Source organism: Bicyclus anynana, chromosome 12 (genome assembly GCF_947172395.1).
Source record: "Bicyclus anynana chromosome 12, ilBicAnyn1.1, whole genome shotgun sequence".
In the NCBI taxonomy this organism is placed as follows: domain Eukaryota; kingdom Metazoa; phylum Arthropoda; class Insecta; order Lepidoptera; family Nymphalidae; genus Bicyclus; species Bicyclus anynana.
In genome coordinates, this window is record NC_069094.1 from 1186581 (window position 1) to 1213640 (window position 27060).

Sequence of the window (27060 nt, forward strand, 5' to 3'; positions counted from 1 at the left end):
ACAAACTCGAAACCCCTATTTCACCCCCCCTTCTATTTTTATTTAAGGGTCAAAAACTACCCTATGGTTTTCTCCAAGGTCCTATTTACCATTACATTAAAATGTTCTGTTCATCAGTTAACGGTTTAGCTGTAAAAAGGTAACAGACAGACAGTTTTACTTTTGTAATAGTAAGTATAGATTTTACAACATTTATCTATCAATATCAATCCAATTAGAAAGGAGACCTGGCCCTGTCCTAGGCTGTTGAAATAGGCTGATTAAAGTATCAAAAATAAAATTAAAATAGCAGTACATAGAAAATAATTTATTACCAACAAATAACAAACAATAAAAACAAATTAGTAATTCTCTTTGCAAACACGTAAAAAATTAGAAAATGAACATGTTTCCTGAGTAAGTTCAATGTATAAGAATAATTCACGTGTTGGATTGAGTCTGCTATAGCCAGACACATTATCTTATTTAAAAAAAATTGGTAGGAGTATAGGCTGGCTTTCAGCCTTTATAAAATGACATATATCTGGCCAAAGTTGCCTCTCATTCTAAATTGAAGCTTAGGTCAACATAATATTTATTAATTTAAACATAATTATTCTAAAACTTAATAGCTCTATTTCATTTATTTTTTCATTGGAAGACATAGTTTTCTTACCATACAGATCTGCAGTACGGTAAGCACTTAGAGTGGGTATTTAAGCTGATATATCCAAAGGGGTCAAAGTGACCCCCATGACCCATCACAACAATAACCACATTTTAATTTATATTCTTGAGATTGTATTAGTTGGTAAAATATGTAAATGTACAATAAAGCAACAGTAGTTAATTCTCAAATTGTTTTAACTGTGTCATCACATCACAAGTATGTTGTCTTAAGCATTACTTATAATTCAAATTGAGAAAAGAAAATGTGATTTCAAATCACACACACAAAGAAATCACATTTCTCATGAGAATGTATGTCGAGTATTATTCAGTCAGACATAACACATAGCACCTATACCTAACATATTTACAGTGAAAATACATTCACTACAATCTACATGTTCAGAAACATTAAATTGTTGTTAGAGACACTCAAATTATGTTGATGTATATAATGTTTAAAATATTGCCAACTACAGTTCGTTTCATGTAGGATGGTGTGGGTGACAGTTCATTTCACTCTTGAAAGTTTGCCGCAATTCACAATATTATGAATGTATGTATGTATTATGAATGTCATACTGGTGATTGTCACTGTACCCATTCTATCTGAAAAAGACTAAGACCAAAATTATCTTGTAATCATTTTCAATAAAGAATGCTGCTAACAACTACCAAAGATGTTTTACTTATTAACATCATCTTCAACTTGAGTTTTTGCTGAGTAAATCACATCATTTATACCAACACCATCATAACTACTGCCCACAAGTGAGATAGGCAAGTTATTACTGCTTATGTACTCTCTAATAGCGGCAACTCGTTCATAATGCCCTACCACATACTGGGGTATACATTTATGTAAAATGTTCACATGATACGCTGAAACTGATTCATCAATTTTAAGAATGGCTTTAATTTCCTTCACAGCAATATCAAACAACTTTTCCTTGGTGACATCAGATCCAAACTTCTCTACAAACCACCTCCCACCTAACATGACAGTCAAAACTGTTCCATTTTGATCTGGAATGCAGCAAGAATCAAAAACAACACCTAATATAGGAGAATTTTCCATTGGAGGGACCAGGAAACCAAATGCTGGTGTTATCAAAGGCTTCTGTGTGTCAAAATACAAGTTTACAATACCCACTGTTACAAATGGTATGTCATTTAGTAATTTTGACAGTTGAGGATGCTGTTTTGACACTAAATTAGCTAGAACATGTGCTGGAATTGATGAGTAAACATGATTTGCTGGCAAAATTTCCCCATTCCCTTTCTTAAGATTAACTAAGCTTGAATCAATGAACTGAATTTCTTCTACTTTACAGTTCAGCTGCAGATCTACATTGTTTTCCTTCAAGTACTGCCGCATGACAGCTGGGATAGTGTCGAGGCCTCCTTTTATTGTGTAGACACTCCACTTTTCCTCTACTGCTTGTTTTGCAAGTTCACTCATCTCTATCTGAAAGACAGAAGTCAGGAATAAATTATCAGGAAATAATACATAGTTTATATGCAGTTTAAAAATAATGTAATAGTCTTTGAATCTGAAACATAATAAAATCAAATTCTGCTTTTGTTAAAATTTCTTTCATAAATATAATTTATGAGTAAGTGCAATCACCAAAGATGACTAAAGAGATCTATAGTCAGATCGGGTAGGTATTTTAAACAATGTAAATAAACAAAAACATATGATTCAGGGGTGCTCAACATTTTACTAAAGCATTATTCACGAATATTGTCATGAAATAAAACTTCCTTTGATAGACAATTCTTTTTATATTTTATGTTCCTATAAACTGTTATTTATCGAACAGATAATGTTTCACTTATATTTAGGGTTCCGTGGTCAATAAAGAACCCTTATAGTTTTGTTTTTCTATTATGAACTAGCTTTTGCCCGCGACTTCGTCCGCGTGGAATAATGACCTATATAACAAAAATATTTTAGCGCAAAGCTTCTGGGTAAACTATGTTGAAAGTTGACCCGTCCGGCACGTGAACATAAAGATTTCTAGAACTGCTAACCCGGGAAAGAGCCACGTATAACTGACCATGCGAAAAACAACTGACACCGAGATCTACTCCAGCAACACGAAAAGTCTGCCCTTGAGCCTTATTAATTGTCATTGCATAGCACACCGACACTGGGAATTGCGTTCTTTTAAATTGAAATGGAAAATTATTTGGTATTATGGGAATTCTGGGAATAAAGATGGTTTCTCCTGCACCGCAACCTGTTAAAATTTGAGCCTCGATTATATTTTGCTGCAACTGGGTTACTTTTAGCCGAGTTCCATTGCAAAGTTGTGGTGGTCTTAAATTTCGGAGCAGAATAATCGGAACACCAATTTTTAAACGAATTTCATGAGAAGGAAGTCCAGGCATATTTAAAGAATTTAAAAATTCTATCGGGTAATTAGTGGCTTCATGTTCATCGACCATTCTATTTATTGAACTATAAACTTTGCTTTCCCCTTGTATATTCGACAGTATTTTGTTATTAATCTCAGATGCCTGGTCATTGCGAGGAGTTAAAATGGATCTTTCGCATAGCCAAGAATTGTCCCTATTTAATATATTTGTTACGTCACCGTAAACCGACGATATAAGATGTGGTTGGGATTGCACTATACAACATAAATCAGGCGTTAGAATAAGTTTTCCTTGGTGTAGATGTGGATAGGTACCTTCACCAATCTTTAATAATGTATCGGAAAATTGACGATCATCCGGGTTATCTCCAGTTCTCACTCGCATGTTTATAGTCAAATGCACCGATTGTATATCATGCCACAAATAAGAGCTTTTTAGGCAAGCCCTAACTTCATCAGCTCGGGTTCCCCGTGGTATTACTGGTAAGATTTGTCGGAAATCACCACAAAATAAAACCGTGATACCGCCCATTGGTCGATCATTTTGTCTTATGTCCCTTAAAGTTCTGTCTACCGCTTCTACTCCTTTTCGATGGGCCATCGTACATTCATCCCATATGATTAAATTACACTCACGTAATACCTTAGCTTTGTCGCTATTTCTAGAAATACTACAGGTTGGACTTTCCGTGCGATCTAAATCAATTGGTATTTTGAACATAGTGTGAGCAGTTTTACCTCCTGGTAGCAATGTTGCAGCTATACCTGATGAAGCCACGGCAAGAGCAATTTTACGTTGACTTCGAACATAAGCTAATATTAACTTAGTTACAAAAGTTTTCCCAGTTCCTCCAGGTGCATCTAAAAACCATATTGTTCCCAAATTATTTTGAACACTCTCGCACACGCGATCATAGACTGAACGTTGTTCTGCAGGCATCAATGGGATACCGTTTTCTAATGTTGCCAGCAGTTCCATTGAGTTGTAATCAGTCTCTGCGGAATATTCCCTATTAGTAACCTCTCCGACTGAGGTTGGTGTTGGCAAACCATATTCACAGAGTAATTTTCCGCCTACTGCTGTTAAGTCTTCCTGAAGAGCTAATAAGCACTGATTTATGGCAAGATTACGGAAATTATCATTGGTTGTGCCTTCATCATTGTGAGATATATTCCGAAGAAAGTCCTCTGCAAATTTTTCTTTATATTTTTCCCATAATTGTACAGCATCTGACAAATTACAAAATGTGAGCAATGTAACAAATAAATGGCGTAACTGTCGTGGATTATCACTAACACTTGATTCTGCTAAAGCGTCATCCCAATGCTGATCATTTTCAAGCAAATGACGCGCTTGGCAAGCTGCATGGTAAGTTGGATAAACAACATCGTCTACTTTTCTCAAATCTAAAAATGATGATGGTCCTCGCACTATATGTAATAATAATCGCAAATAGAAACACTCAGCGTTGTTAGGATGAACGGTATACACTCTACCAAGAACATGTTCTTTGAAAATACCTGACTCGCCATCTACAGGCCTGCCACGGCGTCTACGATTAAAGACACCTCGTTGCTTATCGTAGGTATAATACGATGGAACTTCCTCGTACAAAAGAGATTTTGCAAAATCATCAGTTTGGCAAAGTCGAAAGAATGCTAATAAAGTTGTTTGTCTAGGGTGCTCTAATCGTTCTGTAACATTTTGGGCGTTGAAATATATACGTTGACCGCCTTCAAGATGAACATCCAGATGAGTCACAGGTGGATATCTTTCGTGAATATTGAAACTTAAGATCCGCCACACAGCTTCTGAAGAGCTTATATATCTGCCTGACTGAAACCTAGTAACTTCATCATGTTCATTTCTCAACGCAAATGTAGCTTGATCACTGCCCTTGTTAATATACTTACAAATATATTTTATAGACTCTACACTATTACACATTTCAACATTTATGTGAGCTTGAAATGCTCTAGATAATACAGGCGAGTACGGAACCACCCACCTATTATCTAAAGTAACCTGGTGTCCAGACACTCGCTTTTCAATAGTAAAACCACCACTGTCTCTTGAACGGCGACGATATAATGGGTATCCGTCATGTCCAGTTACAGTTTCATTCATTAAGGCTTTTGGATATCTTTTAGTGCAACGACCGTCTTTCATGCAAGGAGCATTCCCGTTAAATGCACCACATGGACCATGTATCATATGCGTTTTAACAATGTTGTATAAGAGGGGATCTGCAATCGAATCTGGAATTTCAGCACTGATTGAACTGTCTACATCATTTGGTCGAATCTTATCTTTTAACCAAAGCAGGATGTGTGCGTGAGGTAAGCCGCGTTTTTGCCACTCAACACTATACATATAACACAATACTTCTCCAAAAATGTTATCTTTGGTAAGTAGATCTATCATTGATTTTAATTTTAAATGAAAAACTCTTGCGATAATATCATGGCGGTCATGCGGTGCTTGACCCTCAAGAAGCTCCCGAGTGATTTCATCCCACTTGGGATTGGTAGTTACAGTAATGAATAAGTCGGGACGTCCATATTTTCTTACGTAACAAAAAGCATCTTGGGTTCGTTCGTGCATGTAGCGTGGACCACCAGTAAAAGAAGAGGGTAAAATAACTAAACGGCCCATATTCACCGTATCATTATCTTGCTGCATGGCGTCGCGAAGGTGCACGTATTCTTCAGCGCGCAGCTGCCTTTGATTAGATCGTATATAAACTAATCTTTCGGTTTCAATTTTGGCGTACATGTCTACAATAAACTGATTGAATAAGCCACGAAAACGCTGAAAGTATACAAATCTATTCCGTCTCACTTGCAAATGGTAACAATAAAATTGAAGGCATGACACCTTTTTATTATAATTAGGCGCGCCTGTACGGGGATCAGTTTGATATAAAGCGAAATTATAACCATCTTCCCCTCTACAGTATATCAAAGGATATTGCAAACTGTCGTAAGCCCTGTGGGTTTCGTAAATACGTTGCAAACGATTGTCTCTGGAACGGATAACGATATCACGCCTATCACATTCCTGGTCGACCAATACTACAGCAACTTCATTCGTAGATGGAGCATTATGACGCCCAGGGTGTTCCTGAGTTGGACGCCTATCGGCATTTATAACAATTTTATAATTGTTATCACCATCTTGAGGAAGAGCTTCTAATGCCGATTTAAAACTGTATACATAAGAATTAACCTGATGCAACATGTTCTGAAGTTGTGAAATGAGTTCAGTATTTAAATTCGGGAAATATTGATTTCTTATATTCGACTGTTCGTTGTAGTCGGATACAAAATATATTTGAAGAAACTTAGGTTGGTCTTCAGGCAAAAGGGATCCTATCAAATGGTAAACCTGACCTTGTATCTTAAAAGTAGGCATGAAAGGACCTTCTGAGATTTGTTGAGCACCAAAGGATGTCATTTGAAACGCACTATTATAAGTGCGAATATTGTCTAAGAATTGTTTAGATTGCACGTGTTCCCCTAAAAGTAGTGATTTCAAAGGTTCCGGTGGGTCTTCGAATGAAGGCATATTTATTTTACCTCCAGAACAACAGAAACCAGCCGACTCTTTACTCCACTTTGATGCATTACAAAAACAACATACTACGTTCATATTGCCTATTACAGAAGATGATCTATAATCAATTGTGAGGTTATAAGCAAACCCACTTTTATATTTGTCGGACCACGCCACCAAATTTGTAGATTGATCTTCTATGTGTACATCTAAGTCATTAAGACTATGTCGAAATCTGTCTGTAATAAGACGGGCTTCTCGCTGTTCGTCCGTTTCAAGAGAACGAATATTTTCAATTCTTAATCTTTCATTAGACAAACTTATTAATCGTTCTTGTCTCAAAGAATTGTAATATTCGCGTCCTGACTCTAGTCGTTGTTCATGCTCATGTCTATCTTCAAGAGATCGAATAATATTGTGGTGCACCCTATCATTTGTCAAACGGTCTTCATATTGAGTAAACGTTTCAGATTCTCGAGATAAAATATGACGTTCGCGATCAGTTGTAAGCCGTAATTCCCTCTCAGTGAAGGTTTCGGACTCACGGAATAGTACATGCCGTTCGCGATCAGCTGTGAGACGTAATTCCCTATCAGTGAAGGTTTCGGACTCGCGAGATAATGTATGCCGTTCGCGATCAGCTGTGAGACGTAATTCCCTATCAGTGAAGGTTTCGGATTCGCGAGATAATGTATGCCGTTCGCGATCAGCTGTGAGTCGTAATTCCCTGTCAGTGAAGGTTTCGGACTCGCGAGATAATGTATGCCGTTCGCGATCAGCTGTGAGACGTATTGCCCTATCAGTGAAGGTTTCGGACTGGCGAGAAAATGTATGCCGTTCGCGGTCAACTGTGAGCCGCAATTCTCGTTGTGAAGCAGTTTCAGATTCTCGGGATAACACATGTTGTTCACGGTCAATGGTAAGCGCTAGCTCTTGTTGAGAAGAGCTTTGAGACGCCCGTGATGAAGCTCGTCTCGCTCTGTCAGCTGCTAATCGCATCTCTCTCTCTGGAGAGCTTTCATTGGCTCGAGAAGTTGAGGCACTAACTCTCATAGAGTTTAACCGATGTGCTCTTACCTCAGCCGATTCTTCAGAACGCGTATTTCTCATTCTCTTAGCTTCTCTCGAATTTCGAGATAAAGATAATCGTTTTTTGGCATTGTGTAAGTATTTTATTTTTAATGAACGGTAACTGAAAGGAATTCAGTCACCTAACAAAATAACCTACGTTAGAGGTCCTAACTATAGTTATCTTACACTTAAAAATCCTAAGTGCCTACTTAAATAATAAAACTAATCCTAAACAAATCCTTATATCCAAAATTAAATTCTTGAACATAAAATAGAATGATACCCGAAAATTGTAGGTAAGTACAACTTATAACAAAAAAAGAAATGAAAATAAAGGTAAAACACCTGTCCAATACTATCTACCTATACCTATAATTAATAAAAGTACCTACTATTAGCCAACTTACCTATCGGTATCTAAAAATCTATGCGTACCTACTACTACTTCACCTAAAAAGAAATAAAATGTAAACTATTAATAAATTGTGATTTGAACGAATATTTAAATACTACCAAAATAACTAATACCTATTTTATAAAATAACAACAAAAGAGAAAAAGACTAAAAGTCGCGCTGATAAGCACGGTTTGTTGACACACCTGTCCAATACTATCTACCTATACCTACTTCACTTAAAAATAAAAACCTATAACGACTTTAATTAATAATACCTATACCTATAATTAATAAAAGTACTTACTTTTAGCAAACTTACCTATCGGTATCGAAAAATCTATGCGTACCTACTACTAAGTACTTCACCTAAAAAGAAATAAAATGTAAACTATTAATAAATTGTAATTTGAACGAATATTTAAATACTACCAAAATAACTAATACCTATTTTATAAAATAAAAACAAAAGAGAAAAAGACTAAAAGTCGCGCTGATAAGCACGGTTTGTTAATATCAATTATTATCAATATTATTGTCTGTCAATAAGGTCGAACAGTCTAAACGTCTATTCGCATCAACAGCCAAATATTGTATGAAGTTCGCGCTCGGACCTCCCGCCTTTTTATACCTTCCGCCGCGAGCCGTGTCGAGCGCGTCGACTGTTACACAAAAATAATCCTTATAGCATGATTCACTATTCACGCGCAATGGCATAATAGCGTATTTCATGTAGGTATAACTTTGGTGTTTCTATACCGATTTATGTGATTCTTTTTTTATTGAATAGGTGATAATGTAAACTTTTTTTAAATAGGGATGAGTGAGAGTGTTATAAACGTAAGAGTAGACAAATATAATCACAAAGCTCCGAACTGCTAAACTATCGGAAGTTATACGTGTTATTGTGAGTCAACCATAAAAGATAGACTATACATATGCCATCATGTTTTTTATATAATTATAAGGAGAATATTTCCGCCATACATAATTTCTGTGTAGCTTTAACCATTAAGGCTGCACACGCGACTGAAGCTTAAGAAATGGAGTAACTTCTCCCGTTTTCTCAACATTTTCCTTCACTGCTCTGCTCCTATTTATCGTAGCGTGATGAAAAGTATACTATAACCTGCCCAGGAGTATGAAGAATAATTGTATCAAGTTTCGTTAAAATCCCTCGAGTAGTTTTTGTTTCTATAAAGAACGTACAGACAGACAGACAGACAGACAGACAGACAGACAGACAGACAAAAATTTTACTGATTGCATTTTAGGCATCAGTATCGACCATTAATCACCCCCTGATAGTTATTTTGGAAATATATTTCATGTACAGAATTGACCTCTCTACAGATTTATTATAAGTATAGATAAGCAAGCAACGCTTAGCTGTATGCTAGATTGTAAGCTATGAGGCAGCCTTTGGTAGAACGCGCTTGCCTAGAAGATGCCTATTCACTCTTGACTTGAAGATACCCATACCCATGTCCGTCTGTCCTTCTATCTGTAACTCAATTACTAATAGAAAGCTGTAGCTTGACTATGAAAATTATGTACGCGATTATAGGCGTAAATTAAAAACTTGACAAGTAGTTTTTACTCGTTTTCTCGTAGTGTGGGTTATTGCTAGATATACGTTTTTATGTAGAATTTGATGAGTTTGTTAAGACACTGCTTTTCAATTTAGGCCTCTATTTGTAAAATATTAAGATTTAAAGTGCTAATTTAATTTCGTACTAAACTAAATAAAATTAAAACAGTAAACGAACAACAAATAACAATAATAAACAATAACAACGAAACGAGAACAAAACGAAATAACAAAAACTATAAGGGAAGAAAATACGCACAACAAACTGGATTTAGTTAACGAATACTGTGAAGTAGGAGTATTAGTCACAGACAAAAAATAAAGTAGTGTTCTGTGCTGTGAAGTGTGAACTGTCAAATCTCAAATCTTCTTTCACTTAATACAAAATCAAAAAATTAATCATAGTTTAAGGTAATTCTGCAATAAATGAAAATATTTTATTCACATTATAATAAAAGAAAACATCATTTGAATTACAACTTCTTTCTTCTTTTGATATGATAATACGATAATACGATTTATAAAATTAATTAAAGCTCTTATTTAATTTTATAAATGCATATTAATACCCATAAAACTCAATCTTTGTTTTTCAAAATGGTTTGTGACTCATGTCTGCTTGGGGTATTTAAGGTTCTTTTTATGTCGTTTGTGTTGTATTTCTGCAAACTCTATTTAATTAACATAGAGGAATTAGACATGGAAATGCATCGCACCCAAATGCAGCAACAAAATTGTCTGTCGTTTTTAGAGGGGGACGAGGTAAACTCACACATCGAAAAAATTTAACAAGAATAAATAATAATTATAATCTGCACACAGAATATTCAATTAATGGATCAATGTTTTGCTGTTCGTTCGTTCGTTAGAAGAATAGAATCGATTTTTCTTTTATATATTGTTTTAATTTATTATTAATTATAATTATGTTTTTGACGACCTCCGTGGCGCAGTGGTATGCGCGGTGGATTTACAAGACGGAGGTCCTGGGTTGGATTCCCGGCTGGGCCGATTGAGGTTTTCTTAATTGGTTCAGGTCTGGCTGGTAGAAGGCTTCGACCGCGAAGGCGTACCGACAAGCGATTTAGCGTTCCGGTACGATGTCGTGTAGAAACTGAAAGGGGCGTGGATTTTCATCCTCCTCCTAACAAGTTAGCCCGCTTCGATCTTAGATTGCATCATCAGTTACTGACTGAACATCAGTTACTGAGTGAGACTGAAATCAAGGGCTACCATGTAAAGAATAACAAAAATAAAATAGAAATATTTTCAAATTAAACGTCACGTCATCTTTTAGTGAATTAGAAGTTGTTGACCGTTTTTCATGCCATTGACTGACTGACTACTTACTACACAAACCGGAATTATTAGGGAGCTTTTTAGACGACGAAAACGATTACAACAATGAAACATCGATACAATCGATAACGCGTTAGATCGTTGGTTGTTTGACAGAGAGGTAACGTCTTGCGGGGCAGGTCTTTTTATAATTGGTCCGTGATAATTAATTTGTTGTATGTGAATCCGGACTCAAAAGGGCTAGAACCCAGAGCCGTAAAGCTTATTATTAAAAATAAAATGTATGTGAATCGAAACAAAAAGTGTCGCTTAAAAGAACCTTTTTGAGTAGTATTATTGTTGTGTAAAAAAACCTAAAGTTGTGGACTATAGATGCTAACTTTGCCTGGTAACTGAATCAGAAATGAGGAGATATGCACTGCAGGCCACATAGTTCCCATGGACGTTGGGGCCCCAAGGTTCTGGAATGGAGACCCAACACTGAAAAGCACAGTGTTGGTCAACCCCCCACTAGGTGGACTGAGTACATCAAGGGGATCGCAGGGAGCCTCTGGAAGCTTGCGGCTCGAGGCCGTTTTGTTCGGAAGTCCATGCACGAGGCCTATGTCCAGCAACAGATGACATTGCAGCCTATTGCACACTCGTGCCTTAAAGAAGGCTATCTGATACAAATAAAAACCCTTACCTCTTCCTGATTCTTAGTTTTAAACAATGACTTCATCACACCTTTCACCACCCCGCCATCCTTCTGTTCGTATTCAAATAAAGTTTTCATGAGGAACTTTACTGAAATTTCCTTGGCATCTCCAGCACAGATACCACAGATCATTGGAGAGATTGCATAGTCCGCTATCTCCCTACCAAACCTCCTATCAACAAAGTTGTATATCGAGTCATCTTTTAGCTCTTTATGTGGCGATTTGAGATCGTTCAATACTGCATAAATCAGTGGTTTTGTAAAAGGTTTACTTTTCTGAAAAACTCCCATCAAATTGGACGGTAACATGTGCAATGTGTTATTGACGTATATCATTCTGTTCCTAGCAGCTGGATGGTCAGGTTTTATAGCTGAAACGTGCTGGCTAAGGCCTAAATCCTGCATCATATTTAATGTGTTTAGTCCGACGGTTCCCCTGGGTCGGATCGTTCTTGGACCTTGTTCGAATATATAATCTTTAGTTTTAATAGACTTTATCCATCCTCCGCAGTAGTCTGTAGCTTCTAGTAGAAGTAATTTCAAGTTGTTGTTGTTACTCAGATTATTTTTTAACAAATAGTAACCCGTCGACAAGCCACCTAACCCACCACCAAGAATTGCTGCCATTGTTCAGTATAATGTATTATATACATATAAATCTAAAAGATATATTTTAATAACTGAAATCCGGTAATTCTTTTCATTTTATAAATTCACGATTGAAAAACAACAAATTCCGGCAACGGGCGGCCGCGAACTCGAATGTCTCACTGTCACTCTGTGCTGTCACTCGAACAACTGACACTGACACTTGACACTGACAGTGATACAACGGTCGTCTGTCACATATCTGTCAATTTAAATACTCGCCGAGTACAGACTATAAATATATTATTGTCAAAGGTACAGACCAGTACAGACGAACAGGCATAGATTATGCATCTTCGTTACGCGCTACGAATTTATCAAACTCGTTCTCGTCGAGAACTTCTCAGCTCAATATCGGTCTTGGAACGAGAGTCAAAAGAAAGACGTAATAATAAAAAAAACCGGCCACGCGCAAGGTAGGGTTCCGTAGATTAAGTTAGCACTTTTATCCCTTAGGTAATGCACAAAAGTACCGATAACGATACCTACACCATGGGATAGAAGATAAAAAAAATTGTTTGTAGGAAAGGAACCCCAAAACTTCTTTTTTTTCAAAACCACTTAACTAACATGATGTATTTGTCCAATTTTTTTTTTAATTTTCAAATTATATTTACTATTTTACATTACCCTACCCGTATCAAATTTCAGATTTCTAGTTTATTTATCTCTAGTTTCAGACTCTAGAGTTATCTTAGTGACAACTTTACCTTTTGAATTAACAGCGAAATTACGAGTACTATGCAATTACGCTTACGCTTGACTCTAACAAAAATTATCATAAAACAATACAGCAAAACAGCTTAATATTTTACGAACGGATCCCTAAATAGAAAAAATATATTCGGAGAAGACCCTTCATGTCTTTCAAAGACCTATCCAATACTCTACACTATGAAATAAACAGGTAAAAAAAATTCCCCACTTTACATGTACCGACCGACTTAAAAAAATATTTTTCAAGATTTTATTTTCCAATTTTGTTCATATTTTTAAAGTACTCATGATAATTTACAGCTATCTAGTAGAATGGGGAATATTGAATTTCCCAAATTGTTTTTCTTAATGTTTGAGTTGAAATTTTGCGCCCAAATTCGTAGACCAAAAAAAGAACGGAAATAAATTGGAACTTATTCTGTTTAAGGTATTAATTAAAATTGAGCGGGACAATTAGCTTGAAAAAAATTGTATTTTCCGACCACAAACGGCTACAAAGTTACCGAATTTAGATACTGGCTGATTACAGACGCATAGCATGGCAATGCGAGTGTAAAGGTCACCTTTGACGGTCAATTATTCTCACGTTTCTGAAAAGCAAATGGCAGTACCCACGCGGCATACTATAGAAGCCATGTACGCAGTGACATCATCTATGGTGACCAACACACGATCAATTATAGTCGTGAATGCAATAGAAACGTGAGAATAATTGACCGTTTGTGGCTAGCATAAGCGACCTATTAAAATACATCAGGAGACCGTGTGCACAGTGGGTAGTGACCCTGCTTTCTGCACCCATGGTCGTGCGTTCGATTCGATTCATACAACTGGAAAATATTTGTGTGATAAGCATAAGTGTTTTATTGGCTAAGCGAGTATACGTTGTGTATGTTTAAGTATTTTATATTAAAATAGTATATAAATAACTATAACCAATCTTTGTGAATTATAGTAGGCAATATATTCTGTAAGTGAAGCGTCGACGCGTGAACGCAGCTGTGTCGCGGGAAGATAATGTATTTCAATTTCACAGCCATTGCGCCCTAAGCGGGTTGTAACTGGGTTGTTACCAACGTTTAAAGCTGACTGAACGATCCATAGAGTGAACTATTGTAAACAGACAAGATGCCTTCCGACTTCCAAGAAAAAAAGAGGATATTTTTTCATTGACAAGTTAGCCCTTGATTGCGATCTCACTTGATGTTAAGTGGCGATGCAGTCTAAGATGGAAGCGGGCTTACTTGCAAGAGGTACAAGTTTATTCTACCTATATATTTTGCCTGTAACATGGTAGATAACTAGCCACGGCCAAGACTTGAGCCAATTTAGAAATATTAAATCTTAAACTGACCCGTGCTGGAAATCGAACCCAGGACTTCCCTGTTGAGAACCAAAGTACTACAAACTGCGCCAGAGAGGTTTTTAAAAGTCACAAGAACAAGAGAGGTCCAGAAAAGAGGAGCATATTCAAATAATTTCCTGTATTGAAATCATATTTATGTGCGTATGTACGCGATTTTCTCAAAAATCTAATTGAAACAAAAATCTTAGTATTCCTTGGATTCACCGTGCGGGTGCTGGGTCCATTGTTTGGCTGAGAGAAAATCTCCGATAAGAATCCGGGACATGTGACCCGGATTGATGTAGGATTTAGAAAATCCTTTAAAACTCGGGTTGTTCTCCCTGCTCAACCAAATTTAGTTCTTACTAAAAGTTAGAACTGCTTTAAATATCCGTTTTAGCTGAGCATAAACCTACCGTATTGATTTACACAGATTTTTAATATCAATCCAGTCTATTGTTTTCCTAACTCTACAAGAAGGAGCCTGTGGGTAGTATAAAAATCAGTCTCTGGATTTAACCCGTTCCATTCCTCCACAGTCAGTTACAATGAACACCGAGCGGACAAAAATCTGCGAGAAAAGAATCAAATTAGCTGAATTGAAATTGAGTAAAATTTTACATAAGATTGACACTTTAAAAGTTGACAGTTATTTTATATCGCGTTTAGATACTTCGGGTTGTAAAACAAACAATTGTATTCGTGGTGCGAATAAAAAGCATATATTTGTCGTCATTTTGGTTGCTTTAGCGTTCGCATGTAGATGGATTTATTCTGAATCATTGCTTACGGTATGTAACTATTTTATAAAGCTTTTTTATGACCATGAAACCATATTGTTATCGCCATATCTTACGAGCTTTGTAAGCATACCCAGCTTCAAACAGAATATTGTAATATTATTTTTCGCTTTTCATTTTAGTGAATACGGACGTATAGTACGTTTTTGGACTAAGGTGCGTTTGGAACCTTCGTAACTTTAATTTCAAGTTTTCGACTTTACTTATCACCATGACATTATCACCACCACATAAATAATCATGACATAACTTCATATTTCAAAAGTGCTTTTAAACTAGGCCCTTTGACAATTTAAATAGACAAGGCCTAATTGAATAAAATGAATTTTGAATTTTACGTACGCGGCCTATAACATGACCTATGTGCAGCAACATAATCTCAAATGTTATAGTTTAAGTGTATCTGTGCAGATAAGTGCTATTTTGGTTCAACTTACTTGCCTTTTACATTTTCTTCACTTGTTCTTTTTAGTTTTTTAAATGTTTGTTTACAAATTCCCTAAATGCTCACAAATTCCTTACGTGTTAAATATTGATTAAGCACTTTCTAAATTCAATATTTCTACATACAGGGATGTTTTGTCCAACTACCCTACGACACCAAGTCCCTGTTCCGGTCCCCCGAGGACTGTTCCATGTGTGTGGGTGTGACTGACGTCATTCGTCTGACGAACACCAGCGCGGAGGAGTTTGAGCTGTACGCTTACAGCACGCAGCCCGTCATTGTGACTGATGCCACCGACAATTGGAAAGCTGTTGAGGTATTTCTTTGTCATTGTGACTGACGCCATCGACAACTGGAAAGTTGTTGAGGTATTTCTTTGTCATTGTGACTGACGACATCGACAACTGGAAAGTTGTTGAGGTATTTCTTTGTCATTGTGACTGACGCCATCGACAACTGGAAAGCTGTTGAGGTATTTCTTTGTCATTGTGACTGACGCCATCGACAACTGGAAAGCTGTTGATGTATTTCTTTGTCATTGAGTTGTGATTGACGCCACCGACAGCTGGAAAGTTGTTGAGGTATTTCTTTGTCATTGTGACTGACGACATCGAGAACTGGAAAGTTGTTGAGGTATTTCTTTGTCATTGTGACTGACGCCATCGACAACTGGAAAGCTGTTGATGTATTTCTTTGTCATTGAGTTGTGATTGACGCCACCGACAGCTGGAAAGTTGTTGAGGTATTTTATTGTGACGTGTGACCAGTGGCGTGCTTAAAGTCTTTAACTTGAGTATGCGTTATACAAATTGTACAAGATGTAAAATTCCTTCTCTAACATAGGTTTATCATTATCAGCTGCCCTGATAAATCATTAGTCATCAGGGTAGGCAGTGTATTATTGCATCCATGAAGTGCACGCGACTTTGTGACATATTTGCTAACTGCCGTTATAATTATTGCAGCATTTCAATTTCCATTTTTTCGCCAACTTTTACCGGAGCGTCAAACTGGGGCGACGGATCAACGAGTGCTTCTACTTCTCCTACAAGTCTGGGCTGATGTCGCTCGACGATGTCTTCAGCATGGATGAGGCACGAGCTAACCTGTCAGGCGATCCATGGTAACTTTACCTATGTAGGTACTTTGTACCCCTAATATAACATTGCTCCGGGTTATTAATGGTCTAAGTATACCGGTGATTGTGGGGGCCGTCGCGTCGGCAGGACCAAAATGTAGGCACGTCGGCCGTCAGCAAATGTACGTATTTACATAATCTGTGGTCAACATGCAGTATTTACCCGATCTAAGGCAATCCCAGGTCCCAAGGTGCTGAATTGTTAACCCGGCGCCGGAAAACGCAGTGTTAGTCAACCCCCTTTAGGCATACCAATGACACCAAATGAGTTACAGGGTTAACAGGGTACCTAAGACCGGAATCTTTGCAAGAAAGTAATCTAATAAGGAAACTTTCGCTAGTATTCGAGTGCCTCGTCATCATAGGCGTATATAGCGGGTGGGGCATGCTCACCCTAAAATCGACCTGTGCCATCCTAGGATTCTGGACTACCAATATGGAATTCTATTATGATACTAGAATAGACTTGATGTCGGGGCCCCAGACCCACCCTAGGAAATAATTCTAGATACGCCAATGCTCGTCATCTCGCCTCGAAGCTCGCCGTTATACTTGATGCTAGGTACAGGCGGTTTTAAAATTGATGTTTAAAAGTGGCAATGCCCAGTAGACTTTGAGGACGAAACGTCGCTTGCGTTAAGAAACTACGCCTTTTTTTAAAGGTTTTGATTTTTCGGCTGAGCTGGCCTTATCCGCAGAGCTAGTGAGCCTTTACCCGTACTCGTTGGAACAGGTACGTGGGCTGGAGCACATGCTACGAGGAAGAGACGCGTGCTCTGCGTCAGTACTACGCGCGCCCGTACTTCCTGCCGCCCAGCGCCGAGAGCGATATGCTGGACTGGATCTTCATGGGCGGCCCGGGGCAAGGCGCACATATGCACGTAAGTATGTTGGCTATAAGTTGAACTATGCCCAGTAACAAATTTTCGGGTGCTAGCGTACGTTGAAGCCATTACAATCGCGTTCGAAATTCATCTTTAGTGTACTTTAGTGGGCGACCATGTAACATGCGTTTAACACTTTATTGGATGATTGTACAGATGACCGCAATGTTTAATCACCGATGTAAAAAAGGGGTGTTTTATGATTGATGTCGATGTCGATCGTAGCTTTTAAACGGATGGGCCGATTTCCATGCGGTTTTTTTCTGCATCCGCAAAATTCCGGATTCGTAAGTCCGCAATGGCACAGTGTGTCGATTCTTACCGTCAAATTCCGTTTATATAGGAAGAACCATTCTGGTGACTTTAAGATAACTTTTAGAAAGAAAGAAAGATCTTTATTTTTAAGTAATGCCACATCTACCCAAGTAGCAGTACCTTGACATAGAATAAAAAAAAAACTGTAATAAGTAGTAGGTACTTTAGATACCTACCTAACTTCGCCTATTTCGATCTATGCTATAATTTGCTTAACACACAGCTTTTATTGAAAAAGTCCAAGTTACATACAAGTACATTACATATGCTAATACATGTCATGTGTCAGGTGGACTCCGTCCGGCACATGTCGTGGCAGGCGCAGATCCGCGGCCGCAAGCAGTGGCAGCTGGCGCCGCCGCCGGAGTGCCTCTACTCCTGCCGCTGGATATCCTTCACCGTAGAGCCGGGAGAGATCCGTTAGTATTACTTTGTCCACATCACATACATGACATGTGTCAGGTGGACTCTGTCCGGCCATGTCGTGGAAGGCACTGGTAGAAAATTCTCATCAATACAAATTAATCAAGGCCAATCACAAGGTAGCTACTGTAAACCGTTAAGGAGTTCACTTAACCATCCTTTGTTTTTATCACCAGACTCCTTATGACAGTCACAACTCATCTAGGTAGAAAGTTCTCATCAATACAAATTAATCAAGCCCAATAACATGGTAGCTACTTTTAACCATTCAGGAGTTCCCTTAACCATCCTTCGTCTGCATCACTAGACCCCTTGTGATAATCACAATCCATCTAGGTCGATAGTTCTTATCAATACAAATTAATCAAGCCCAATCACAAGGTAGCTGCTGTAAACCGTTAAGGAGTTCCCTTAACCATCCTTCGTCTTCATCACCAGACTCCTTATGACAGTCACAATTCATCTATGTAGAAAGTTCTCATAAATACAAATAAAACAAGCCCAATCACAAGCTACTCTAAACCGTTGAGAAGTTCCCTTAATTGTCCATCACCAGTCCCTCATGAGGCCAAACATAAGGTTACGGCTGTAAATCGTTGAAAAGTTACGTAGTCTGAGTTTCGGCTCCATAATAAGATACACACCAGAATTTCAATAAATTATAGTGCTTTAAAATACTTAATGAAAATATTAACAAACACACTAGGTGTTCCTCTCGATTTCTCCAGGATTTCAACATCAGATCCTGACATGATGATAATGGGACCATCTGGAAAGTATACTCTTTCAAAAAAAATATTTTTGTAAAATTTAGACAAATCATACAATTATGTATTTAAATAGTATTTTGGTGTTTCAGTGGTGGTGGACACCAACCGATGGTACCACCAGACGAGCGTGCTGCCCGGAGACATGAGCATCACTATAGGAGCAGAGTACGATTGAAGCAATCAACTTGACTTGATTAATAAACGGCGCTTAGAACTCGTGTCAACTGTGACATTATTTATTGAACCTTTTTCCTCTAAAGGTTTAAAAAAAACGGGTAGGGGCACCACCAGGGGTAGGCCTAGGCTAGCACCAGCACAAATTGACCACCATTCTCATCAACACTTTAAGCAAGTTCGGGTTTAGGGTACTCTTAATCTATGCCTTAGATAATTTTCTAGTTGGTCTAGAAACATTCGCACATGCAACATTGATAGTAGAAGGTGAATGCCTTAAAGAATCCCTTTTGTTAGGCATCATTTTTGTAAAATGTGACCTAAAAATGGCCTCATTGGTCCCGTGGTAAAATTAACTTCAGGGTTGGAATCTCGGGTCAGGCTAATAAAAAAAAATACGTTATTGGAACTTTGTCTCTGTATACTTCTAAAACTGAAACATGAATGTAAAAAAAAGTGCCAGTCTTAATATTTGCAATAAAATTTGCCACTTTGTAGTCCAATTTGTGCGCTTGTATTTTAAATTTATATTTTGAGGAAAAGGTTTTATTTCACCCTTTTTAATATTTTCAGATTACTTTATTACATTAATAAAATTAAATAAAAAACACAAGTTTGTGCTACGAATATCATTTATTTATTAACCAGAAGCTACAAATTCATCTACACGCGGGCTACAATTATACCGTTTTATTAACAAGTTATCCATTTATTTGATTAATCGATCACTATGGGAAAAGAATATCTAAAAGTGTTCCACTATTTTAAATATAAAGAGAGCCTCGGGATTCAAAACGAAATTCAAAAACAGCTTTTTTTAAGTACATTTGAACTTACAAAATTGAATTATAAAAAAGAAATACAAAAAAAGGACATTCATTATTAACTTATTTTGCCTCACACAAATCTACTACGAATCATTTATAGTACAATCTCTAATACGTCTAACAAGCTTTATGTATATGATATATAATAGTTTTTATTTTCAATATATTGAACATAAAAGGGCTAATACACACGACGCGATAAAAACGCATTTTAATATAAAATAAAGTTTTGTTTTAGACAAAGACTGGTGACATTTTTTTAGACAAAGGTAAGTCAATTGTTGCATATTTATAAGCCAGATGATATCTATTCTGAAATGAAATTGGAATGCACTAGGATATTCTATATTCTATTAGTATTTGTTTGAAGTAATTCTTCAATTTTCTAATTATTAAAAAAACAATAACACCACTCAGACAAAAAACTTATACATACGCTTAACTTCTTCACAACAGAATATTTTCAAAAGATGTTAACTCTACAATGTAAATAAATCTGTAATTCATTCTTCTGCAATGTCACTCTTGCATTTATTCTATAAATAATCACTTTAAAATGGATACTAAAACTTGATTTACTAAAGTAATTCAAGACATCGATATAAAATAAATCAACTAAAAAAAGTGACCTTATTATAGACACAATTAATATTGTTAATATAGTCTTACATTCTTTACATAAATAGGTAAAATAAACGCTCCGTGTGTAAAAGCCCTAATAACATGAACCATTATAATAGGTATATTTAGCTATTCTGAAATACTAGTAGGTCCTACCAAACTAGTACTTATCAAATAAAGCCGGAAGCATACTTTTAATAACACATTCGTGTGTCCACAAATATTTTGTGTAATTCCTCGTAGAATGCTTTATGATTCGTTAACTCCACCAATGGGGGTATTTAATATTTAATTAAATAACATATTTTAATTACACTCAAGGTGGGTCTACAAATAGCTTGTAAAACAAGGTAAAGCCATATTTAAATCATATTTCAATATTGCAGTTACAGTTTGGAAACTTTCAACAAATCATACATTATAGTAATTATTATAGTGGAATGTGTAATGTAAAGATATTTCTGACGTCATAGTCCATGTTTACATAGCCCGGTACAATAATTAAATATTTCAAAAGTTCATTTATTTTACAAAAAATAATGATTTATTTAGGGATTTTACTTTCATCAAAATTTTGTTATGTCAGAAATTAATTGAAAATACGTACATTTTTACCTTATTATATTGATTGACTAATTGTCAATCACTAGCTATTTCAAACTCACGTCAAATACCATGCTGAACTTTATTTCTAGTCTATGCTTTTAAAAGTACGCTTCCGTCTCAATACCTACATACAACAATACAATACAATAAATAGTCACAAGTTAAATTGACCAATTGCCAATGCAAAAAGGACTCTAATACGTGAAGCCCTAAGCGCACAATCTACTGACAGCGACATAAAGCTCACGACGCACGGAGCGTGCTCTACTCCTCGCCCTGGCCGGCCGAGTCTAGGATCAGCTCGAAGGAGAAGGGCTGGAAGAGGTACCCTTCGCCTGCGTAGAACTTGCTCTGGAACTCCACCCTGACGTGAAAAAAATTAAAAATATTATCAATATATACTTTTTTATTATAGAAAAAATAATATATAATATTATAGAAAAAATAATAGGGACCTTAAGCTCATCAGGGATCATTATTTCAGTCTTCTGTCAAGGCCAAGGCTGGGGTCCTATGGCAAAAGCAACAAACATGTAACTCTCGTTCAGAGAGACATATTTGTGCCATTTGCCGGAGGTTCGTTTCACTCTTGAGAGTTTGCCGCGATTCACGATAATAGTACGTATTATGAACGTAATAAAGGCTAATGTTACTGTATGCTATGTTATTTGAAAATCACTTTCGACCGATTTGAAAAAATCTTTCACCAATAGAAAGCTGCACTACCAGCGAGTAACAGCTAGTAGTAGGTCTTGTAAACCAATCATGCGACCCACAATATCATCTAGTGAAGACGAATCAACCACGAGATATGTCATGGGTTGCATGTTAGAGCTACTGTTACTGGTATTAATATAGATAAATAGTCACCAGTGCAGTCGGAGTGTGTGAAGGAAGGCGGAGAGCCCCTCCATCAGCACCAGGATGGAGACGGAGATGGCGGCCCAGCCCGCGAACACCACGTACAGGTAGATGCCGCCCTCGTAGCCCTGGGACTGCAAGCCTGCGGACAATGGACGGTCAGCTATTGGCTAATCTTTGTTGGTCTTGCCAGAGGTTCGTGTGCGACACGCTGCCCGGCACGTGCTGAGCGTGTGGATGATGATGAGTGTGCTGATACCTTTCCTGAGCAGCATGTTCCACGCGACCTCGGCGAGCTGCGCGTGCGCCAGCGACAGCGCCCACAGGCGCAGGTACGACGCCGTGTGCGACACGCTGCCCGGCACGTGCTGAGCGTGTGGATGATGATGAGTGTGCTGATACCTTTCCTGAGCAGCATGTTCCACGCGACCTCGGCGAGCTGCGCGTGCGCCAGCGACAGCGCCCACAGGCGCAGGTACGACGCCGTGTGCGACACGCTGCCCAGCACGTATTCAATCGTGTGGATGGCCTACGACAATAAAATACACTGTATAAATAGAACGGACTTTTACTTTGTTACCTTTTAATTATTTTTTTTTTTGGAACCTTGGTCTCAAAGGTTGGAAAGTTTTTACATCCTCGTGCTCGGAGAACACGAGGATGTAAAAACTTTCCAACCTTTAAGCCTTTTAGCTTTAAAGAATTTAATTGTATATTCTCGTCTGTAAGGAGGAATGTCTGTCTGTGGTGGGCTGTTGAACTGATGATGATGCTGACCTGGTGGATGAAGACTTCGGTGATGTCCTCGTCGTGGTGCGCGGAGGCGGGCACGGGCGCGCCTCCCGCCGTGCCGTTCTCGGCCGACGCCTCGATGCTCTGGTGCCCCTGGCTCTGAGGATCACAACGATGATATTAGTTGTAAGTCTTTCAGTATTTTACAGATTATATTAGTATATGGACTTACAGCGCGAGCCTTCTGCTCCTTCATGATGAAGTATGGCTTTCCGAACAACATCACCGGCACGCACATCAAAGCGGCGATCACGAAGAACTGCGGGCAAACGTATCATTTAATGTATAAAAAAAAGTGTAAAAAAATAACCACGACTGAAGTAAAACTTCTTTTAGAAATAAAAATCAAAGCGCCATCTATGAGTCTCAGGCATAACTACATTGCAAGAGGTTCATGAAGTCTACAAAAAAGGGATTGTTTCAAAGTTCTCTAAGAACGCCATCTACTGGTAGTTTAAAAAAAACAAACACTGTTTGTCTATGCCTGTAGATGGCAGCACACATCTTCAAAGCCTCGCCTGATTACACTTTTCGTAACGCATTGACCAACATCCCAAGTTTTCCAAGTCAATCGTGCGTAAAGTTTTACTGCAAAAATCGCTTTAAATGCAATCTATGTCAAACTGAGCAATATGTGCATTATAGTAAGGGAGCGCGGGATGCTATATTTGCAGATACGTCTAATTAACGTCATGGGGCCGATTAGATTTGGTAGATTATATGATATTAATAATAATGGTTATATGCTTTTTTTGTTTCACCAGTGTGGAAAAAACTAAAAGACTTTAAATACAATTTTTATCTTTCTTGACTGAAATCATCAGAAATTATTTTCATTGATTTCTTTCAAATAAATAAAAAAAATCAACCACACTCATGGCTGAAGAACAGAAATGCAAGGGTTTTATTTTATAACTTTGGAACCTTCTCCATCTCTTATGTTACACTTAAATCTTTAGATTTTTGAAGTGCACACCTCTCTATTAATAACTAACCTAATTTTTTTGTTACCTGATGTGCTGGTTAAGTTAAAAACCTCAGCATAGCCACCAATATTAAGGGTACCACTTATGTTTATCTGCCGAGTGAATCCAAAAATCCTCTCTTCGGTGTCCAGCGCGGTATGTCGTCTGTCGTGATGATCACTTACCTTCTGCAGGCCCATCTGGCCGGCGAACATGGTGTCGTCGCAGTCGGTGCGCATGTTGGGGTCGGTCTTGAAAAGCATCATGTTGATGAACGTGATCAGGATGGACGGCGCGCAGTAGCCGCTGGTGCGCACGTCGTCTGTCATCATCAAACGCAATTAAATTAATCATCATCATCATCATCATCATCATCCATCATCATCTTTATAAGCCTATATGAATAGGCCACTGCAGACCTGGCCTCTTTCTCCTTATAGGAAAAAGGATTCTGGAACCACAGGAAAAAAGAGTATGTACTTTTATTACCTAAAAAAATACCAAAGTTATAGTTTACCGAAGATATTTACTTTAAATAGAATTTTAGGGACACCCTGTAATTATTTTGTTATGTTTGGAATCGGAAATTGAAAAAAATACAGACTGATACTGAAAATATATTCTATGAAGTATACATAAACACGAAAAGAAATGTGTGCACTACAAAAAGTATCTCCCTGTATAAAAATGTTAGTTGTATACCAAAGTTGGGCGGCGAGGGTCCGTAGCTGGTCCACTTGATGAACATGAGCAGCACCATGTAGAAGAACAGCAGCAGGAGGAACAGGATCTGAGGGATGAACTCCACGTACACGCTGATGCGCCGCTTGAAGTACCTGAGTGATGAGGACTACTTCAATATATGCTATAAAAGTGACATATTGCTAGTTGGAATTGTTCTTCATTATCATCCTAACCATCGATCATAGATCGTTAGGTGGGCCACAAAGCGTCGCGGAATTGTCATTGGTTTCGCACGTTGACTACGTCATCACTCGTAACACAATTCTCTTTATGTTGTGGTTTGTGTTTTTACACTTTCAAAATGAACACGAAGGCATAATTAAGAGATTAAAATAAGAAAATACAGTAAATACTTTTTTAAGTCCACGTCCACTCACAGTATGCGCTACGTACTAAGATAAGATATGCGTGCACGTCTTTGGGTAATAACATAAAACTGTGCGGTCTTTAATATGGAGGGGCCCGTCTAACGGTTTATATTGATGATCACATCTAATAAAATTATATGTATGAAATACCCTGACCAGAAATGTAACTAATGTGGGTAGATTACCATAAACTAGGAATCTCAGAGCAGAGACCCATTTTTATTGATATCTTAACATATTGTGTTATACTCGTATTAGCAATAATACGGGTTTAACACGATCAACAGTGAAATCTGTTGTCCAATGTGTTGATTTAATACACAGTATGTACGCAGTTATAAGATACAATGGAATCCCAAGTGCCACAACATTATTAAGACACGCCCCCCTCCCCCCCCTGGCTTTTATTCAATGGACTCCATGATCTGGAGATTTAATTATCTATATTTTAACATGATACTATAATACGTTTAAATTACTTAAAAGTAGGTACTGAGTATGTGTTTCGCATCCCTGCGTGCACAATTTTTTTTCTGATTGTGTAAGTGCCGTAGGCTCCTCGCGTTATGCACTCGTTTTCGTGCGTGCTCAGTTACATGCGTGCTCAGTTGCGTGCGCGCTCAGTTGCGTGCGCGCTCAGTTGCGTTCGCGCTCAGTTGCGTGCGTACTCACAGATGGTTCCACAGAGAGAGGCACACACCGAACAGCATGTGGAACACGCCGATTATGATGGAGATCTTCATCTTGTACGCGTTCATGAAGATGATCTTGTTCGCTTCCGCCAACTGCGGGACACATTTATACAGGTATTTAAACTGACTGTATGAGTACAAGCCAGGCCAACACAACATTTGTAAAATACAAATTCAGAAATGGCGTAGAATATTGTGTTGTCTTACGCGCAGAGTATTTGAAAAATTTATTTGTTATTAAAAATGATTTCACGACGAGATGTTGAGGATGTTGAGAACAACTAACCTGCCACACAGGATCAATGCCGAAGGGGTAAGGGTGCTGCAAGTAATCCATCGAGTCGGGGTTCAGCTGCAGACTCTTGGCGGTCGTCAGAGTGGACTCGTTGTAGTTCTGGCGCCACGACGAGCCGAAGATGTTCAGACTCTTGGAGAAGATGTCGTTGTATATCAGACCCGTGTACATGGAGAATAGTCCCATGAGCAGAACTATGTAGCGACCGCCGAAGAAGATGTTCCATATCTGTGGAGAGAGATAGAGTCAACGTCTTATCTTCTATTCTTCTGTATGTTCTAAATTCTAAATTCAAATTACATTTATTTCCAGTAGGCTCAGTTTCAGTTGACAAGCACCTTTGAAACGTCAGTTGACTATTTGTAAAGATTCTACCACCGGTTCGGAAGGCAGGTTCTACTGAGAAGAATCGACAAGAAACTCAACAGTTGCTCCTTTTAAAATAAATCATACAGTATTATAATTTACATTTGATAAAAACATTACAATTTCTTATAGTTTTACTTCCTGTGTGAATCACGAAGCTGGTCCAATAGCCTCCTTTATCTTTAAGGAACTCATAAATGTTCTGTCGAAGGTCACAAAGGTCAGGTGATGTCGTACCTCGGAGTCGATCTTCTTGGCCTGCAGCGGCTTCTCCTTGTAGCACATCCAGAAGCCGAACACCGCCATGATGGCGCCGTGGCCCAGGTCGCCGAACATCACCGCGAACAGGAACGGGAACGTTATTATCGTGTACGGCGCTAACGAACAAACATAATTCATTCAATATCTACTTGAATACTTTATGATAAATAGCTGACGCCGCGCGGTTTCACCCGCGTGGTTTACGTTCCCGTGGGAATACGGGGATAATATATAGCCTTCCTTGATAAATGGGCTATCTAACACTGAAAGAATTCTTCAAATCGGACCAGTAATTTCTGAGACTAGCACGTTCAATCAAAGAAACAAACAAACTCTTCAGCTTGATATATTAGTATAGATGTA

At 37.9% G+C, this 27060-nt stretch overlaps 3 protein-coding genes across 8 annotated transcripts in view; 1 reads left to right on the top strand and 2 right to left on the bottom strand.

Moving 5' to 3' along the window:
- Positions 1-292: 292 nt before the first annotated feature.
- On the bottom strand, positions 293-12426 carry LOC112052640 (protoporphyrinogen oxidase). Its single transcript, XM_024091808.2, has 2 exons — positions 11629-12426; positions 293-2116 (listed from the first exon to the last, which is right to left on the bottom strand). The coding sequence occupies exons 1-2, from the start codon at positions 12265-12267 to the stop codon at positions 1334-1336; spliced, it is 1422 nt and encodes a 473-aa protein (XP_023947576.2). The 5' UTR covers positions 12268-12426; the 3' UTR covers positions 293-1333.
- A 2442-nt stretch (positions 12427-14868) lies between these two features.
- LOC112052638 (uncharacterized) lies at positions 14869-19349 on the top strand. Of its 2 annotated transcripts, XM_024091807.2 has the most exons (6): positions 14870-15141; positions 15723-15911; positions 16561-16718; positions 17467-17614; positions 18222-18351; positions 19215-19349. In XM_024091807.2, exons 1-6 carry the CDS (start codon positions 14899-14901, stop codon positions 19298-19300), a joined length of 954 nt encoding a protein of 317 aa, XP_023947575.2. In that variant the 5' UTR covers positions 14870-14898; the 3' UTR covers positions 19301-19349. The 2 variants fall into 2 exon arrangements, with proteins under 2 accessions (XP_052740841.1, XP_023947575.2); XM_052884881.1 differs by lacking the exon at positions 15723-15911 and having other exon boundaries at positions 14869-15141.
- Positions 19350-19913: 564 nt separating this feature from the next.
- LOC112052636 (V-type proton ATPase 116 kDa subunit a 1) overlaps positions 19914-27060 on the bottom strand; it is a 36484-nt gene continuing 29337 nt past the window's right edge. For 4 of the 5 annotated variants that reach the window (XM_052884875.1, XM_052884874.1, XM_052884877.1 and 1 more), the window contains 10 exons: positions 26674-26813; positions 26062-26298; positions 25756-25868; positions 24674-24807; positions 24157-24293; positions 23179-23265; positions 22992-23105; positions 22474-22743; positions 22224-22356; positions 19914-21717 (listed from right to left, as the gene is read on the bottom strand). In XM_052884875.1, coding sequence (XP_052740835.1) covers positions 22267-22356; positions 22474-22743; positions 22992-23105; positions 23179-23265; positions 24157-24293; positions 24674-24807; positions 25756-25868; positions 26062-26298; positions 26674-26813 — 1322 coding nt within the window. In that variant the 3' untranslated portion in view covers positions 19914-21717; positions 22224-22266. The remainder of the gene's footprint in view (positions 21718-22223; positions 22357-22473; positions 22744-22991; positions 23106-23178; positions 23266-24156; positions 24294-24673; positions 24808-25755; positions 25869-26061; positions 26299-26673; positions 26814-27060) is intronic. The other variant, XM_052884878.1, reaches the window with a different exon arrangement.

Coding starts and splice junctions, on each gene's coding strand:
- LOC112052640 (XM_024091808.2), bottom strand. CDS start 12,267: ATGGCAGCAATTCTTGGTGGTGGGTTAGGTGGCTTGTCGACGGGTTAC. Junction 2,117..11,628: donor AAACTAAGAATCAGGAAGAG/GTAAGGGTTTTT, acceptor TCTGTCTTTCAG/ATAGAGATGAGTGAACTTGC.
- LOC112052638 (XM_024091807.2), top strand. CDS start 14,899: ATGAACACCGAGCGGACAAAAATCTGCGAGAAAAGAATCAAATTAGCT. Junction 15,912..16,560: donor ACAATTGGAAAGCTGTTGAG/GTATTTCTTTGT, acceptor TAATTATTGCAG/CATTTCAATTTCCATTTTTT. Junction 18,352..19,214: donor CGTAGAGCCGGGAGAGATCC/GTTAGTATTACT, acceptor TTGGTGTTTCAG/TGGTGGTGGACACCAACCGA.